This window comes from Numida meleagris, chromosome 6 (assembly GCF_002078875.1).
Source record: "Numida meleagris isolate 19003 breed g44 Domestic line chromosome 6, NumMel1.0, whole genome shotgun sequence".
Classification (NCBI taxonomy): domain Eukaryota; kingdom Metazoa; phylum Chordata; class Aves; order Galliformes; family Numididae; genus Numida; species Numida meleagris.
The window spans coordinates 25,982,293-26,001,806 of record NC_034414.1 but is presented as its reverse complement, the minus strand read 5'-3'; the positions used below and the strand labels follow the sequence as shown (position 1 = coordinate 26,001,806).

Sequence of the window (19,514 nt, the reverse complement as noted above, 5' to 3'; positions counted from 1 at the left end):
GATGGAGAAGAGGTGTAGTGCTGCCAGAGGAAAAAAAATAAAAAAAAATAAAAAAATAATAAAAAAAATTCCTTGCTGAAGCCAGGATCCCTGAATCAAAGTTTGACTATGGAAACTTCTGAGGGGAACTGGTGGCTGCTGAGCCAAACTCATGGAGTGTGCACAGTGAAGATCTGCAGGAAAGTACTGAGGACTAGATTTCTTCAAAATGAGACCAGCAGATATTTAGCGACCAGAGAACCAATTAGAAGATTGCGTTAGCGCCTCTTCCTGTAATGTTAACAGTCATCTTAAACAGTTAACCTGTCCCAGAAGCATTACTGGACTAGAAAAGTGTTGACAGAATTAGAGAGAATTTTCAGAATTATAGCTTACCATGTGTGACAGTTTCTACAAATACCATATTATGATGAGAACATGCTTTAAAAAAAAATCTTTATTTCTTTGTTTTCTTCTTCTTTCTTTTTAATTTGGCATTTTGTCTTGGAAATGATTATTATATTTTCTGACTTTATCTATTTATCTGAAGTAGTTTGTCATTCCTTCCCCATCTTTACTGTAGACTCTACAGGTTACCAATTACAAAAATTACTACATTAGCCTGCTCTTCATTTCCAGCACTTCACATGAATATCATACATGAAAGGTAACCCCAGGCCAAGTAGGTCACCTGGGTTGCATCTGAGATAGTGGCTTTGTCACTCACCTATTTTTGATTGCCTCACTGCAACAGTTGTGTTTGGGTTACTTTAACAGAAGACTATTGCAAAAGTTCCCTCACGATACATCAGTAGGCTGTGTAAAACTGGTTTTGGTATTAGTTCCTGTTATTTTTTTAAATAAAACTTTTTGCATTGGTAGCTTGGTTTCTACAACTACATAATGAATGCCTTCTCTAGTTTTGCCTCGCTCTTGTTCCACTGCCTGCAATACCTTCAAATATACCTCTCTGTGCTGCCACTACCCATGGCACTGGCACTGAGAGCCAGACGTTTGATCCAAACAACACAGAGAGGAAGGCATGCTCCTTCCTCCAAGTGCCTTTTCACCAGCAACCAAGCAAAGGGATTGCAAACACCCATCCAGTGTTTTATGGGCCCATAGCACGAGCCCAGCTGACGTGAGAGCTGCTGCTCTTGAGCAGCAGTGACAGAAAAGGTAAGGTCATTGTACACAGATTGCAGACTTGCATGTCTTAATTCTTTTTGTGTTACTTCGTGGTGATTGCCAATGGTAACGCAGGCTTTCTCCCTTGTGTTTCCACTGGTAGGGTCCAACAACAGCATGAGCCCTTACAGATTGCTGGGGGGACTGGGTCCCGCTGGACTCGGTGGCTTCGCTCCCTCAATATCCCTCTTCCTTCTGACTTTTACTGAAGACTGGGCCTGATACTAAGTGGCCACAGAGAGACTTCTGATGAACTAAAAGGTACTTTGAGTTTCCAAGGAGAGGTCTGAGGGGCCCAGGGTATTTCTGGCTCTGCTGATCTTCTTTTTGGTCTCTTTCTATCTTTCAGATATCCTGAGTTGAGGAGGTGCATCTCTAACAATTCTTAGAAGAATGAAGGACTACTCTTATACAGCCTTTCACCCCAGCCCTTTCCTTTTATTTTTTTCCTAAATGTGAAAGGCAGTGCTTAAAACTAAGCCCACTTAATGCAAATGAATGTAAATAGATGTACAAAAAGTTGTATAAAACATGAGTGTTAATTATTAAATTATGGCAAAAGCATGATTTTTAGAAAATAAAAGCCTTTATTTCTTTCTGTAGTTCTGCTGTGTTGTTTTGAGAAATTTTCCCTGTGTGTCTGGGGAGCAGCAGATCATGCCTTCACTTTGGTTTGGGCACTGCTGAGGAAACTGATTGGGCTGAATATCAGTCCACCGAGGGCTGAGTAGTGTACTGTTCTTACTTGCATTTGTGGCAGAAAGTTGCAAGTCCTCAAGGAGCATGCAAGACCAAAGTTTTATGTCAAGGAAAATAATCACCAAAGAATCTTTGAGGATAATACATTTTTTAAAATTTAAATGGCACCATCTTCCATCCTTCTCTCAGGCCATCAGAAAAGTATCCTACCCTATGTGTATGCCACTAAAAAGAAAGAGGGAAGTTGGATCTGACACGAAAGAATTATGATTATGTACAGAGGTAGCCAAAAGTCCAGATTTCCTGGTGAAACAGAACATGGTTGTCTACTCTAATTGGCGTTGTAACATAAGAATCCAAGTGGCTGTAACTTCCCAACAATATTGACTGTTTCATTATAAGCCATGTATATAAGCCATGCTGTGCTCCTACCTGTCTTAGCAAAACCAAGACCTGCATTATAAAGTCCAGGGGTCACAAACTGTGATGGAGAACAGGACAGGAGTGTGAGTTGTGTAATGAGAGTCATGTGATAGAAGACTGTTAGAGGAATTAACAGCTAGTAAGTGAATGCTAACTGACAAATTAGTCAAGCAATGGATGGTAGTGCCACAAAGATAGGTAAAATATTGAAAGGTCCCTGTTAGCAGAAGAGCTCTTAGTAATTATTCTCTGCTGTTTGTAGCTGTAGCTGATCTCCAGTGCTTCAAAGAAAAATGAATGCCTTTGCTCATTTAAAAACAAGCATATAGGTCATCAGGTTAAAATAATAATGTCTGTCCTATGCAGTGAATAGCAGAAGACTTGAAACTCAGTATCTAAAAGTTGGAAGCATGGTGTGGAGAGTAAGCGATAAATGGCAGCAGCTGGGCTTCTTTACAGTAATGACCACACAACTTCTACCCCTAAAGGGACACCTCTTCTGGCAGTGCTCAAAGCCTGTGCTGTCCCAGTTCTTCCCAGGAGTCTTCCAAGTCATTTGGCCATCAGATTCTTCCGCCTGGTTTGAAAGTCATGCTTTGGACATCAGTTTATACTTTGTTGGTACCTAGAACTCAAATAATGCTATGATCTACTGAATACTTACCTCTATCAGGAGGCCTTTTTCCTTCTCTTTTCACCTTCATCTTACCAGGATATGCAGGCTGAAATCTTTTAGTATCCGTCAAGTTGTTTCTCTGCTTCATGAAATATATGAATATTGTGACACTAAGACATATAAGGTTTGACTACAAATAAGTGGACAAGTTTGAGTCTGAAAGAAATCTTGAGTGATAATTAAACACATTTTCCTTACAGATAGAAACACATAAGAATGTTCTGTGTCTGATGTTCTTTGAACTCATTTAACATAAACTTTCAATATGAGGTGATCCTACAAAATTCTTAAGTAACTTAAGTAACAGTTTTCCTGATTTGCTGCATTTAGCCAAATTGTGGTGGTGGTGGTTGTTTTTGTTTTTCTCTCGAAGGAAAACAATGGTTTGGAAATGAAACTTTAAGTTGTTTATCAGCTTTGAAATTTTGGGGGAGTTCTTTGTCATGAGAAAATCTATGAAGCTATTTTCATGTGTTTGCACTAAAATCTAATTGTCTATGATAAGTAATCTCATAAATCTGGTAATAACAGTGTAATTGATCTGATTTTAAAGGAAGCTTAATACATGGTTTCTGCTGAGATGCAGTACACATCTCAACTGTGCAACTATGTGAGACTACAGCGTGTATAATCTGTAGTTTGTAAACTCTGAATAGATTATTCATACTTTCTGCACTGGATTGAGGAGTTTGTGCTAAAGCCTTGTAATTTTATATATATGTTTTAATGAGGAGCTGCCTGCTTATTTTTTTGGTGGTGCTATTTTTTGTTTGGGCTTTTTTTGGTGGAAAAAGTATTTAATAATATAAAAATTGGTTTCTGCAGTATACAAACCCACTTTTGCCCTTAGATGTTTAAGTGGAAACACATCTACATATGGCATATATGTTAAAATTTCACGTCCCTTTTGCAAATGTCTTAATAGATGCAAATAAAATGTTTTCATCTTCATACTTCTATGGTAACTTGGGCAAATGTTTTTTCAGGTATAATAACTTGGGTCAAACTGTGTAATTCTCAAAATGATCAGAGTGGCTGTAATGGCCCCCTGCTCTACTCAAACTCACCAAATTCTGTGTTGAACACTTTATTAAAAGAAATGTGAAAAATGATATAAGTAAAAGCCGAGCTGCTTATTCTGTTACAGGAGATAGGAAAAAAAAATTACCCATCAGTCTACTAGAATTTTGCTTATTAACAGCTTTAAAACATTTCTGAATTGAGAATGAATATTAAAGTTGTAAATGTCAAACTCATGGGGAAAATATCTATCTGAAATGTTCTTTCTATTTTATTTTTCAGTCTGGAATATCCTGATGGCATCATCACTAATGGAGTACTAGTGGTAATTATTTCTTACAATCTCTCCTATGTGTGTATAACATGTGTTCATACTTCTAACTTGGGAAACTGAGTTATGTCCCAAAAACTGTATTGTCAGCCATGTTGTCCTTACTGAGGAGGCACTGATGAGTAGTTTCCTACAAATTGTTCCTACATTATACCCCAAACTAGCAGGAGTTAATGAAGAAAGTAATAAAACACTCTAAAAAGAGTCCTGTATCTCAAGACTCCTGATATTTTAAATAGGCCTCATCTTCATCGCTTCATTGGCTCTCCAAGTTCAAAGCAACTCATGAGTTGTTCCTCTTTACTTTCCAACCTAGAAAAAATACCATGTCAGTATTATCTCTTCAATAACAGCAGTAATAGATAATAGCTGTGTTGCCATCGATCAGCTAGAGGGGTTGGTTAAGAACAGTATGAATCACTTGCAATGACATTTATGTTTCTCTTAATCATCTTTTATCCTCTCTTGTTACAGGCTCGTGAGGTTTCCTGTTTGGAGGTCAGAGTGGATACAGGGAAGCTGAAGCAGCAATCCACAAGTGAGGTTATTGCTTCATTAACCTATTGTTTTTGTCCTGTGATTCAGTCATTATAACAGATGTTGAAAAATTAATGATCTGTTGCGTGTGTTACTCTAGCTGTGTCACATAATACTTAGTTTTGCCATGCTCTGCCTTGCAGAAAAAATGTGTGTGTCAGAATTCAAGTTAATCAAGTATTTGGTTCCATGGCAAATTTTAAATTGATGTAAAAATAGTGCCATTTACACCAGAGTTAAAAAAAATAGGAAAAAAAAAATGTATTCTCTTTACCTATTACTTGTTCAATATGAAAATTGTTAAGTAAGTTTTAAAGTTATAAGTTTTTTTCTTTTAAAAATTCATGATACAGAAAAAGCTTATTTTGTATGTTTAATTTGAGAATGAGTATGTTCAAAGTTTCTGTATGCTCAAGGTTGTTTCTGTTTTGGTGACATAATTATCATGGAAGAGTAATGGCTCGAGGCATATGTCAAGTATTTTGCACAATTTTGAGTTTGAAACTCTTGCCTAGCAAACATGATGTACAGTACAATACACAAGATGAACCAGAACACACAGATAACAGATAAATGAATCTTTTATTCAATGTGAACAATCCTAAATTCCTTTAAACTAACAATCCTTTAAGTCTAAGTTTTGGTTTTATTTTTTCATGGGATGTGTAATAACACAACAGCATTTCAAAAATGTGTGATTTCTGTTTATTAATGAATTATACAGGTATACCAAGTGGTTTTATATTAGTTTTTTTATTTATTTTGGCCACCCAAAGTCTTCTTAATCACTGAGGTATAAGAAAAATCCAACAAGTAGCCCAAGGAGTAAAAACAGATTTTATTTATCAGTTATGTATGTTTCCTTGGAATAGTTAAATTTCTTTTTGTTTCCTGCCTTTATATTTAGATCAGGAGCTTACGTTCACAGTGAAAGGATCCCATGAAGGAAGCCAGAAGATTTCCTTGGGCTCTGAACCCAGCCTTCAGATCATTGTATTTCATTGCATCATAAATGACCAGACAAGACTGGACATCATGTTACCAGAAGAGGTACATTCCTCTTCCGTATGTTAGAATTAACTATAGTGGCATTAGCAGAAAAATTAGTAAATAAATAAATGAAGCCAACTGGTCTTCTTAAGAGCAGAATTGCTAGAGATTACAAACCTTTCATGTGCACCCCTGCTGCTTTTCACATTATTTCAGCTGGCTGACAAAAATGAAACTCAGGAATATGGAGTCCTCTCTTTTCCTCTGAATTTGCTCCCTTTGCAGAAGGAAATAATAGTAGAAGAGGTGAGTGCCTGAGAGCATTTTTGAAATAAATATTTTAGAATTGTTCTGAATTTTGTCCTGCTAGAAATAGAGTTACCAAGTGAGCAAAATCACTGTGTGAAATTTACAGATATTTGATGAATGTGTTTAAAATTAATAATGATTGTCATATTCACTTTTAAGGAAGTAGATGGTAGCAATCATTGTAGTAATTGCTAAATCTTTGCAAATCTACATACCAAAATTAGAATTAAGGAGTTTCAAAGTACAAAAATGATGGTCATATCCACAGGTGTTCCGTAATTTGTTATTGGAATAATTGGAAATTCCACAATGGCTATTAATTAAAAGACAATTCAGAATATGAGCTTAATTCAGATCTTACCTAAATATTGGTGGTAGGAGAGTGGTTTTCTTTGTAATATTTTTCAGTGAGGTAGTTTGGCTCTTCTTGCGCTAAGTATGCATACTCAGAGTTAGTGTAATGTGCGAGTTTGTTGTCCCAGGCAGGCTTACTAGATAAGAGAGAATTTGGTTCCAGAACGGAGTGTGACTTTGTTCAATTGTACCAAAATAACACTCCTAGACGTGTGAATCATCATTTGAGAAACTCATTTCTTGCCTGAGCTTGAAGGACTGAAGAACTATTTTTAAAATTTGTTGGCAACTAACTTTATTTTCTTGATTTCTAGGATCAATCCTTTGAGTTGTGCTTGACATCAAGAAAATGGTAAGATAGCCTGCTTTTGTCCTAGCGTCAAGGATTAATGTAAACAAGTTATCTAGGGTTTTTTCTCTAGTCAGTGGAGAGAGGAAAACTTACCACGTGAGTGTTTTGTCCTGTACTCAGGTTGTGCCTGAGGTAAGTGCAAGTCCATTGTGGTTGCATGGTCATGCAGGACAATATGAGTTTGAATCTTGCTAGGTTTTTATTTTCAGAGTAAGTTCATTTATTTTACAACCACCATTCTTAGACATGAATAAAATTACGCTTTTTTCATATTAACTTTGTTACCCCTTTATATCAATAGTCAGATCTACATAATGACTTAAATAAACTCTATCCCTCTTTGACTTTGCAAAGTCACTAGAAAAACAACAAATGGAAGGGCAGCCTTCTGTTCCTTCTCCTGCTTTACTGAGCAAAACGTGTACTGGGACCTGACCAGATGTACCTCTGACTAGTGGCTAATAGGAACACAGTGGTGCCAGTAATGGATAACACTGAAGAGAAAGAGATTTTATGATACAAATGAAAACTTAGTACTGTTCACACCATCCTTGCTGTTGGGTGACATGCAGAAGGGAAACAACATTGATTTTCAGAGCATAGGAGGAGTTTGCGTAGATAAAATGTAGAGCATGGGTCAGAGAGCTACCTGCTCCATCTCAGCCCATAACAAAATATCTTGAAATGTAAATCTTACAGACTTAAAGAGAGAGCAAGTGAACAACAGGAAGTGCTAGAGTTTTTTACCTACCTCTAGAAGAGTTGTTTGCTTTTAGGAGGTCAATCAAATCACCTTATTTTGTTTTCAAAATTAATCTGGCACGTACCGAGTTTACTGGAGAACAGAAGGTACTAACATCAACCCTTCAGGCATTTGTGCTCCTAAACATTAATGAAGGTGATGTTCAGAAGAGAATTTGCAGCCACCAGAGGGTGGTGTGACACAAAACATTTGGGCAATATTGAGAATGCTTTTTTCGGTAACATTCATATTTGCCTATTGGGAAGGCACAAAAGATTGAATTGCTGTTTGATTTTGTACCTTCTCTTCTGCAAAACCTTTGGCTTGTGCTTCACCTTTCTCAAGGGAGAAAATTCAGTGTGGCTGCTTATGTGGAAAAAATGCTGGATAGTCTTATATATTTGCAAGATGAAGCTTGTAAATGCTTAGCTGGAAATCACACAGGTAAAATGCATTATGTATAAGTGTAGCTGTGAATGAGCTTATGGGTAAGTACAGGTGAAGAGACCACCATAAGCCAATAAAGGCAGAATGCTGCAGAGAAAACACACTCACTGTGAGCATCACGTGAACTGCCTAGTGCTACCCACCTATTTATCTGATGCATTTCCAGATGCAAAGAAAAAAGCTGTAAAGCTTCCCAAGTGCTATCTGGACTTCATAGGACAGTCTGAGCAGAGTGGGTGATGCTCTGGGACTTGTCCTGAGTTTCAAGCTCCTTTACACACCTCAATATGACTTCCGCTTTCAGATGTTAGTGCTATGTCAAAGCCCAAGAACAGGTAACATATTGGTATCGTTTGAGTTTTCTGGAATGTCATGGCGACAGAATGGAAAAAAGCCAGTGTTTTTTGATGATCTTTCTGTGGCCTGTGTGTCCTGACTTTTGTGCTCCCATTCACAAGAAATCTAAAGCACTTTAGAAACTCCTTTTATCATTGCTACCTCTTGCTGGCAGTAGAAATGTTTTGTTTTCTGTTCTTTGATCAACATGCAGACTTGGCAATAGCTTGTTTATGGAGTATGCAGACTACCTCCCCTTATAGGTCCTGATATTGGCTATTACTGACACACACATTGATTTGTCCCTTTGTCTGTTCCAGCTCAGGAGGTCTGGATGTGCGCCTGGGGTACAGCCTGTGCAGGGAGGAGCAAGACTTCCTGAAGAAAAGGAAGAAATACGTTGCTGCTGCTCTGAAGAAGATCCTTAATTTGGAGGAGGATCTGAAGGAGCATGAGGCAAGCCATATGGTCGCCAGTGGCAACTTCTTTCCAGGGATCAGAGCCTGGCTCACAAACTGAGACAAGAAATAGTAAAGCAGATTAGTTAATGCTATTTTTCTAGGGCAGGCCTACTTAGAGCAAGAGGTAACCAAGAGAAATAGTGGTTGATCTGTGCAGCAGCATGGAGAAAGCAGGATGTGCCTTTACAGACCTCAAGACTTCTCCACAGCTCTCCAGTTTAACACGTTCCTGTTAATTTCTGATGTTGCTCATGGGTCTCAGGAGGAATATTTATGATTGGCAGACATGGGACAGCTGGGGAATACTGCTTGGGAAACTGCATGCTTTAGCTCAGTAGCAGAGGTAAGGCAATATTCATGGCTTTCCTGAGAGGATTCTGAGATGAGGAACCTATGTTTTCTCAGATATCTGAATTAAAAGTGTTTTGGGTTGTTTCTGCAGCAGAAAAGGTAATGGTATTGGGAAAATGCTTACTGGAGTAAAACTGTCTAGCTGGAAAAAAAGATTGAACCTTGTAGCATAGTTAAGATGTGTAGATGAAATTGCTGATTAGAAGCTGAGCTTTGTCACTGTAATCCTTGTTCTTCCAAATTCAGTCATAATCTTTGTAATGGCTTAAGCCTGGTTAGATTGTTGAAAATCAAAAAGTATGAACATAACAATTGCAAGAACTCTCTTTAGCTGACAGTTAAAATAAATAGAAAAGTTTTTACTTAACTATCTATGGTTTCTTGGGAAAAATGGTTGAAATGGTAAGGCTGAAATGTTAAGACCAAGTTTAACTTTTGAAAAGATCTCATTACTTTGGATCTGCTTTTCATGTACTTAATCTCAAAATTTTGAAAATGTCCCCCTTGTAAACTATCTTTCAAAAAACATTTTCAGCCCCAAGGTATCATTAGCATTTTAATTTATGTTGAAAGAGACTGGAAAAGGTAAAGAGAAAAAATGTGTTAAGATTTTTTCCTCATTATTTTGTAACTTCTGAGAGGTTGAGCTCTTAGCAAGTGATAGGGGAGGAAGAATGTTATTTTTGTTTTTTGAATTTTGTGGGATGGAAGAAATATTTTTTCCTCAAGCTCTATTCATTGACTTCAGAACACTTGATGAAATTAGAAGTTAATACTGGAAAGGTGTAAATAGGTATTTCCCAAACAGCATGCAAGATGATAAGGGAAGCGAATGGTGCACTAGATTAGGAGAAGATTAAGAGAAGAATAGACTCTTCAATTGCACCTGGAATTTAAGAAGGAAAAATAAACAGCCCTATCAATGATTGTGCCTCAGGACATGAGGTAATCGCTGGCTTGCGGTCAGGAAGGCTTTGGCTGTTGGGCGGTTTGGCTGATTACAAGGTGCTCCACATTCTTCTGAGACACTGATCATTGTTAGAGGCAGAATCACAGATCCTTAATCTGCTCTACCAGGGCAAATCCTGTATTTTTTTATGATGGCCTCTAATAATACACGTTGAGACGAATTCCAGGGTGATGAGGTTGATTTCCAATTATATATTAAGTAAACAGCCTCCCCCCACCCAATCCGAGTGGATAAGACATGAACCTTACCTCCCCTGTCAGACAGATGGTGACAACAGAAGCCTTTTGCATCACATCCTTTTGCACAAAGTGATGTCATTGCTTACATCAGTGCCTCTAAACTATTACTTGATTTCTGCAGTACAGTGGCTTGTCTCTAATATGCACATGGCTTTCTCTGCCTTTCTGCCTTGCTGTGTTGGACAGGTGCCAGTGGTGGCCATCACGACGACTGGGGGCGGGACGAGGTCACTGACAGCGATGTATGGCAGCCTACTGGGGCTCCAGAAACTCAATCTGTTAGACTGCATTTCTTACATTGGTGGTTTATCCGGTACCACATGGTGAGGATTACCCTAACAAGTTGTATGTTTTTTCTCTCTGCTTGATAGTGTTGATTATTTGTACAGCACCATCAATCTATATTGAATGCACTTAGTAAATCAAAAGTATTTCTATTTTCCCCATGATATCCCATTTCCACTTAGAACAAAGAAACAAAATGTTCTCAATAAGAGATCAATCATCACCACACTGACACAGTCTATGCCTGATATTTTCATGTAAATGCTGTATTACCTTTTCATATTTTATCAATTATACCTTAGACTGAATGCAATGAATTTGTCTTTAGACTGGAAATTGAAGAAAGATGGGAAGAAGAATTTATGCCCGCCATTTGCTGGTTAATCTCACTTCCATTTTGGATTTAAAGTGCATCTTCCTCTGGTAAAAGACGTATTTGGGGCTAGTGGAATTAATGTTGTTGAAGATGGTCCAACAAATGATGCTGAGTTACCAGCCTCAGACAGACTGCAACTATTGTTGCTCGTTATAAAGTGCTTGCTTCTCCCAGTGGGTATACTGCAGATGATGCCATAATGTAAATAACTGTGAAGAATTATTTTATATGGGTTTTAGCCAGCTTCACTCCTTTACACCCCGTTGGAAGTGGAGACAGTTTTTGTGTTGAGTTAATCAGTCCAAAACTTAATGTTAGGTTTGTCTAAGTATTCTTCCAATTTCTCTGCATGCATGTGGAGATCTCAGTGTACCTGTCTGTGTTGTGATTTCAAGGAAACAATAAGAATCCTCCTACCAGAACATGCCACAGTCACAAGAACTGCCCAGTGCTATCACAGGCAGGAGCCAGTAGCAAGTATTAGGGAAAAAATTAAGAGTAGGGCAAACTTGTAAGGTTTTCTGGATGTAGTCTGTGTTTAATAGTCTTGCCAGATTTTTTTTCTCCCTTGAATTTCTTATACTGTTTTTGAGTGCACAAAAACTTTTGTCATCAAAATGACAGAAATTTGGGAGAGGATGTTTGCTCTCAAAATGGAAGGATTTCAGGAGTGTTTAGCTTTCAGTTGTGAACCCTATATGAAGTGAAACAGGCAAACAAGTTGCACACATGTTCTCTGATGCCAAAACACTGCATCAGTCTTCTTTCATTATTTCTTTCTAATGTTTCTTCAGGACAATGGCAAACTTGTATGAAGATGCTGACTGGTCAGAAAAATATCTGGAAGAGGCCATCAAGGAAGCTCGCAAGCAAGTAACCAAAAACAAGATCTGCTGTTTTTCCTTGGATTGTCTGAAGTACTACTATAATGACCTGATGGAGAGGGTTAAAGAAGGACGTAACACATCTTTCATAGACTTATGGGGGCTTGTCATTGAATCCATGCTACATGATAAGGTATTACTCCCTTTTTTTCCTTTTCTTTGCTTTTAAGAAACTTGAGAACATCTATAATTACACAGGAAAAGAAAATAAATCTTGGGATGACATTAAGCACTACTAATGCAAATGGTTGATTATATGCTGAATGTTGAGATTCACTATTAAAACACTGCTCTCACTATAAAGTGAGGTTTACTTTGAAGGAGCAAGTGGCATTCAGTCAGAGGTGTTCTCTCCTCTGGAAAATAAAAAAAAATCCATATGAAGAAGGTTATTTAGAAATGTAAACTCATAATTTTGGACATCAAATACTCTGAAACATGTTCTGACTAGAATAGTACTTAAAAATTAGAAATTATTTATTTCACTGGCATAATTTAACGTATTCATTTATAAAGCCATAGTTACAGGCTTTTTCAGATGGAGATGATTCAAATAGTGGGAAGACCATTCTTTAAATACTTTGTCAAGGTTTAAAAAAGATCAATAGAAATATTGGTACATCTAGAATAATATTGTGTAAGAAGTTTACTTTTAGTTTATGTTTATACAAGGAAGTTTTATACTTTATGTAAGAATATATGAGCTTCAGCCAAAAAAGTACCTTACATTTCACTTATCCACATACTTCTTCCTGGGGACAGTTTTTTCCTTGCTAAATCTGCACTCTGCATATCCCAAAATCTGAGAACCCCTGTATCGTATCTGCTGCTTAGTGGGCACTTGTCGAATTTAGGATATACAAAAGCAGATATGTCTGAACAGTCCAATGGTATTAAAGCAGGAAGGGGAATCTGGATAAAGCTCATAATCCACATTATATATTTTCAAATGCAAATTGTTTGTTACCTCATTCCTTTAACCAATTTTAATCAAAACCAGAAAAATGAACACAGACTCTCGGATCAGCAGCAGGCAGTGGATAATGGACAGAACCCACTGCCCATTTATGTGGCAATCAACCTCAAGTCCAACTATAGTGCTCAGGCATTCAGAGGTAATGGTTATAATCTACATTTCTTAAAGTTTTTATAATGTAGTTAATTTAAATGCGTGAAATCAGCTTCAATAGTACAGTAGTCCAGTCATTATAATTACCAAAATCTTCTTTATATTGCCAAAAACAAAAATATATTTATACAACAGAAGATTACTATTACTATCCTATCCAATTTATCCTGGTCAAACTTTTGAATTAAATTAATTCTTGTGATGATTCCATTTATTTCAATTTAGAACAGTAAGACCAGGAATATTACTTTCTCCTCTGCTATTGATTTTCATGGCATTTGTTTAATATGAACAGCTGAGTGCTGTCACTGTTACCCAGAAAGGACGAAGTTATGCATGAGCAATACACACTTTGGGGTAGGACTAACTACAGGGAATGCTAATTGTTTTATTCAGACTAAAGCTTTTCTGCAAAAGATTGCTGCATCTAAAGACTTCGCAGCCTAGGACCACCCTCCCCTGAAGTGAAAGAAACATATGTTCTCTCAGGGCATTGGTACCGTGACCAATATATATACACAGCAATAGCTCTTGAACAGTATCTCACGAGCTAGATAGCGTCTCATTTGCTCCTGTTCTCTGGCTCTATTCTGTGTAGCAGTAGTTAATGCATTATTGCCTTTTCATGATCTGGCTGTTGTCTCCATAGAGTGGTTGGAGTTCACTCCTTATGAAGTCAGTCTCCTGAAATATGGAGCATCTATCCGTGCAGAACACTTCGGAAGTGAATTCTTTATGGGAAGGCTTGTGAAGAGGCTCCCGGAGACTCGGATCTGCTACATGCAAGGTGACTATATGCATAGAAAGCATAGAAAGCAAGGTGGCCCACTTGAAAGAGAGCTGGTGCTTGTGAGCACATGATGTGTGGAGAACAACCATGAGAAGGCACCAGCAAACAGGTTAGGCAGGTGTGAGACTGTATTAGTGAAGACAAGTATGCCCACGCAGATGGCCATCTGGACAAAGGAAGTATCCATACTGAAGGTATGTACCAATTAAAATTCTTCCAAAACTACTCCATCAATCAGTTTATGTTCTCTCTTTCATGTTACAGGCATGTGGAGTAGTATATTTTCCATAGATGTGATGTATGTCTGGAATTTGGCTGCCGATTCAGAGGATTTCTGGTTCAGATGGACCAGAGACAGAGTAAAAGATATTGGTGAGATATTTTTGTGTTATTTACCATCAGATTGACTGTCCCCCTAAGTTCGCTAATGTTTAAAGCTAAGTGATAGCAAGTTTTCTGGATTGTCCTGCTCAAAGGTCAATGCTATTGACTTCTCTTTTGGCCCTCAGCTCTCCCTTGCACCACACGCTGCAGTGGAGGTGCACGTCACTCAAGGAGTGTGAGGTAGTGCTTAGTGCCTGGAAACTTGCTGCCTGCAGGTAGCCCACATTTAATTCACAGTGTAACTCTGAGTTTTATTTGGTAGCACAGGCCTTCAGGGTTTGTTGTTGTGTGTGGTTTACCTTCAGACTGGGGATGGTGACAACTGTGATTGTTTTATGGGGCTTTTTTTTTTTTTTTTTTTTTTTAGATATTGATTGTTTGAGAAAAGTGTCCTAAACTCAGAAATACTTTCCTTCTTGCAGAGGAAGAGCCCTTTCTGTCCATGAATCCTTATGAGGTAGACACATGTCTCCTCACTCCCTCATCCACCTTCTCCTCTGTTCTGCGAGATGTCTTAACAGGACGCCCAACCATTGCACAGTATCCCAATTTTATCAGAGGCTTACAGATGCACAGCAAGTACCTGGAGAGTGACGGATTTTCTACTTGGAAAGGCACAGTAACATAGCATGTTTTCAGTAGCATTTTTGGAAGGTTTAGGTTTGGGAATCCATTTATGATTTCCAATGTAGAGGAAGAGATAGGGCTGACTTCTGAAACTCCACTTCTCCCTTCCCTAAATGGAAGAAATGGGAGCCAGATTTGACATGCATTTCAGTTTTTTGTTTTGGTGGGGAGGTGGTGGTGCTATAAAAATTGAATTTGACTGTCTGGGGATTGTGTTCAATGGACAACACAAACTCAGCCTGAAAAAGAAGAGGGATCTACCCTTTACAGCCTAGAGCTGCATGAGGTGTCCAAGAAGGAAGGAACAAGCTGTACTGGGTCATTTATTCCTATAAATCAGTGCTGCTTGTGAGTTGGCAAAAGAAGGCAGGGGAAATGGAATTGAAGGGGAATTGAAGGCAGAATTCTCTGTTCTTCCCTCTTTGATTGTTTCTCTGTAGGAAGTTAATATTGTGTTTGACTTATTGACAAGAAATATTTGTGTTTCAGACACAGTGATAGATTGCTTCCCAAATAAACTGATGGAAACAGCTAATGATGAGCTCTCCCTGGTTGATACTGGGTTTTTCATCAATACCAGCTACCCACCACTTTTGAGATCAAAAAGGGAGGTGGATGTCATCCTGCATTTAAATTACAGTGGAGGGTCCCAGACACTGGTAAGAAAAGCCCATGGTGTTGGAGACGCTTTTCCTTCATGCCTATTTTAGTCTACAACATTTATCAGTTAAAAAATTAAGTTTCCCGTACTGGAATGGGAAGAATCAAACTTTATCTAGTTTCGACTACCACTTTGACAATGATTTTGCCTCTTTGTGTCTGAAATTGTTGCCCACATTCTCTAAGGAAAGTTACCTGTCCTTCTAGTCCTCTGCTTAAACTAGGAGCCTGGCAGTAGATGCTATTACTACGACAGAGATATGATGACAAGAGTGAACTACTATGAGAAATTCTTTAGATTATTTCAAGAATTACAGATACTGGTGAGGATATTGCTCTACTTTAAGGTAAAAATGGAACTGATAGGTGGAACTGCCAATAATGCTGCAACACAAACTTATAGTAAATATAGTTGTTTAAACAAACTGTTTTCTTTATGAGATCAGTAGGTATGCTGACAAATATTATTTGTTAATAGAGAGTCACTTTTAAACCATCACAAACCATGCAGAGGATGGAAAGACTGGAGAAGTGACAAACACTGAAGAGACAAACACTGAAGATGTCAAGATAGTGATGCAGAATAGCAGAATATCCGTACTGAGTGATTCCTTCTCCATTCTTGCATTTTGTTCTTTTTTTTTTTTTTCTTTCCCTTCTGAACCCATTTAGAGAAACTGTTTAACTAGAACCATAAAACCAGTCCTCTGGCTTTTGGCTTTATTTGCAGGTTTGTAGAAAGTGGATGTGTTCTTGTTTTGCCTGAAGCAATGAAGAAACTAAAATAAATTGCAATGTATGATTTGGTTATGATCATATTTCTGAAACTTAACATCTTCCCAGAGGAAAATCCAGGCCTTGGAATATTACTGTTAGCTGCTGGAGCTTAAAAACTTAAGCACAACTCTCTGGATCTTTTTTGAGTTTTTTTCTTTTTATTTATTTTATTCATTCATTTAGCCTCTGGATCAAATTTCAAAATACATATCGGGGCAAGGAATTCCGTTTCCCAAAATTGAGATAAGTGATGAAGACAGGGAAAACCTGAAAGAATGTTATGTGTTTGAAGATGCTGACAGTCCACAAGTTCCAGCGGTGCTCTTTTTCCCCTTGGTGAATGACACCTTCAAGAATTACAAAGCTCCTGGTGAGTCATCTGTAGCTTCCAATTTTAATAAAGAGTTACTTGCCTGCTGTGCCTTCTCCATTTCATATCTAGCCTCTCACTGACATCTTCAGTCTCATCACTAACAAAAAGAACTACTCTGTACTAATATGTCTGAACCAAGCAAAACTCTTCTAATACATTTAAGATGAAAACAGGCATTTGTTCCACAGGAATTACTAGAAATAGCAAGAACATAAATCTTCCAAAATATATGCAGCATGGGTAGCAGGTCCTCAAGCTGTCACCCTATATTGATATGCGCTTCTTATGCACCAGTGCTTGCAAAGAGAAATGAAACCTTCTAGAAGTTTCGGTGGTAGTCTAATTATCTTTTTCCAGATTCAGAACTGAACGGACTGGGATTTTTTTTTAATATGAACTGTGTTCTCTCTTGGAGGGTCATCATTTCTCCCAAACTTCCAGTAAGCATTGCTATTTCATCCAGTACAAGATTATTTGTTTTCCTTTCTCCTCCTCTTTTCTAGTTTGAACAACAGAGACTTTGTTTTCTAAGCAGTGGTCTACAAGTGCTTCTGCTGATAATGGGCCATGTTCTTATTCCCAGCCGTTTGGATATAGTTCAATTTTGGACAGAGGCTCGATTCAAAATCTGAAATATACGATGCTACTGAACTACTTTTACATCCCTCCGGCAAATCACCTCTTCCCCTTCAAATCTCCCTTTTCTACCTAGAATTACTTGAACGATTGATATGAACTACAAGCTGTGTTAAAATCTTGCTGTTGCCTCTTGTGGTTTTTCCCTCAGGTGTGGAAAGGAGTCCTGAAGAGATGGCTGAAGGCAGAGTTGATGTTTGCAGTATCCTCTCCCCATTTACGACAAGGGAGGTCTGTTTCAGTGAAGAGAATTTTGACAAACTGGTGAAACTCACTGATTACAATGTCCTGAATAACGAAAAGTTGATTATTCAGGCCTTGCGCATGGCAGTGGCACGGAGGAAGCAGAGGAATTGCTAGCCATCATTTGCTAGCTTTAACCTTCCATGTGATATTTCTTGGGTTGTCTGTCATCTAGTGAGATTAAAATGTTTGATGCTTGCCACTCTAATCTGCAGTGGAAATTGCATCACCCCGAGGATTTGCTGGACTCCGATACATTCTGTTTAAATGACTGTTCAGATGGGCAGAATGGAATTTACAGTGGTTTAATCCAAAACAAACTTCAAAGCAGCAAATTTACATTTAGTTTTGTTACCTTGTTACTTTGCCAATTGAGATATATATCGTATAATTTAATATAGTGTTTTCTGCTGTTATAATGAAATATGTAGCACATTCAAAATGTGAATCAAACCAGTACTCGTATGTTCTTCTGTCTGGCCAAACAACAATCCCTTGAACTAGAATCTCTCTGATCGATAGCTTATTGATTGTGTTGGTCTTGCTTATCTTAATCATTAACACTCTGAAGTTTTTCATCTCTGATGTGATTGTTTACTATGAGATTTTTTTTAAATTCAACCGGCTTTCTTCACTAGCCTTTGAAAATAAGCTTTTTTTTTTTCAAGTTACTACCAGTGTTAAAATAAATAATCTATAAAGCTTTGACTATCTATTAAAAGAAAACACAAACAACTCCGAATTAGGTCATAATTGTTTCATACTGTCATAATTGTCCTTTAAAATGCTATTTGCAGAATCACTCATATTCAGCCTAAGTAGTTGCCATGTTTCCCAACTCCTTTGATTCTTCTCTTGGAGTTGCTGCCTGTCCTGTCTCTCATCTTCACCTGCCTTGACTGTTCCTGTCAACAGTCCATCTTTCAACGTTTCAGAGGATGGGAAGTGGCTGATAGCTGGTGCATCAGAATACAGCAGTGCAAGAAGACCTTTTGAGCAGTCTTAGAGACATAGTTTTTGTAGCTGCTCAGTGCTTTCCTGCAAACAGTCTTTTGTAGAGATTGTGCTGAAAGAGTGATTCCCCATTGTCAAAAATCCTAACGGTCTTCTGGGGGAAGCTAGTTGCCAGAGGCAATCTTCTCCCAGTTCTACAATGGGTAGATCACAAACTGTCTTTCACAACAGCAGCTCTACACTGTGATCACAGAATCATAGAATGGCTTGGATTGGAAGGGACCTCAAGGATCATCAAGCTCCAACCCCCCTGCCGCAGGCAGGGCCGCCAACTTCCATATTTGATACTGGACCAGGCTGCCCAGAGCCCCATACATGAAGAGATTGTTCACAGCAGCTCAAATAATGCTTGAGATTGTCTCACTTTTGGTAATAAAAGAGTTTTACTATTGTTATGAATATCAGACAAACTCTCCAGGGTAGGACAGCTGTTGAGATCAGGAGAGTCTTGATTATGCTCTGAAATGACAAATGTGATTTTATGGAACAAAGTTCTAGGAAATGGGACAAAAAGTCTTCTGTGCTATGGGACAAACAGCTGATGGCACATCCAGAGCAATTTGGATGGTGGAAGATGGGGACTGGGCTATGTTTTTCACCCACGAGAGTGTTCATTTTGTTTATGCTAGTGCAACACTTCTAAGGATGTGGTGTAACCCTATTTCCAGGTGCAGTATTGCATGTTGAAATTGAGATTATTAGCCCTGCATATTGTGAGGCAACTGTAATTGTGTTTCAGGTTCAGAACACTAGAATCTTGAGGGATTCCTCTGGATCTTTCCCAGATATCTTTGGTTTGACTCATGGTTTCTAGGCCTTTTGGGGGGAAATGAAACGGAGCAGGGTCAAAGCTCTTTCTGTCTATTTTACAGGGAAAACAACAACAGGAGAGAAAAAAGCCAGATAGGTGCATGACACAGCCTGAGCCTCAT

The 19,514-nt window shown here is 38.2% G+C and overlaps 1 protein-coding gene across 1 annotated transcript in view; it reads left to right on the top strand.

The window, feature by feature from the left end:
• LOC110401490 (cytosolic phospholipase A2 epsilon-like) overlaps positions 1 to 17,890 on the top strand; it is a 32,254-nt gene extending 14,364 nt beyond the window's left edge. The window contains exons 7-21 of the mRNA XM_021402669.1: positions 4,268 to 4,310; positions 4,791 to 4,854; positions 5,761 to 5,903; positions 6,060 to 6,149; positions 6,821 to 6,858; positions 8,704 to 8,839; positions 10,591 to 10,727; positions 11,860 to 12,082; positions 12,950 to 13,064; positions 13,728 to 13,865; positions 14,133 to 14,240; positions 14,675 to 14,866; positions 15,369 to 15,538; positions 16,500 to 16,686; positions 17,477 to 17,890. Coding sequence (XP_021258344.1) covers positions 4,268 to 4,310; positions 4,791 to 4,854; positions 5,761 to 5,903; positions 6,060 to 6,149; positions 6,821 to 6,858; positions 8,704 to 8,839; positions 10,591 to 10,727; positions 11,860 to 12,082; positions 12,950 to 13,064; positions 13,728 to 13,865; positions 14,133 to 14,240; positions 14,675 to 14,866; positions 15,369 to 15,538; positions 16,500 to 16,686; positions 17,477 to 17,685 — 1,993 coding nt within the window. The 3' untranslated portion in view covers positions 17,686 to 17,890. The remainder of the gene's footprint in view (positions 1 to 4,267; positions 4,311 to 4,790; positions 4,855 to 5,760; positions 5,904 to 6,059; positions 6,150 to 6,820; positions 6,859 to 8,703; positions 8,840 to 10,590; positions 10,728 to 11,859; positions 12,083 to 12,949; positions 13,065 to 13,727; positions 13,866 to 14,132; positions 14,241 to 14,674; positions 14,867 to 15,368; positions 15,539 to 16,499; positions 16,687 to 17,476) is intronic.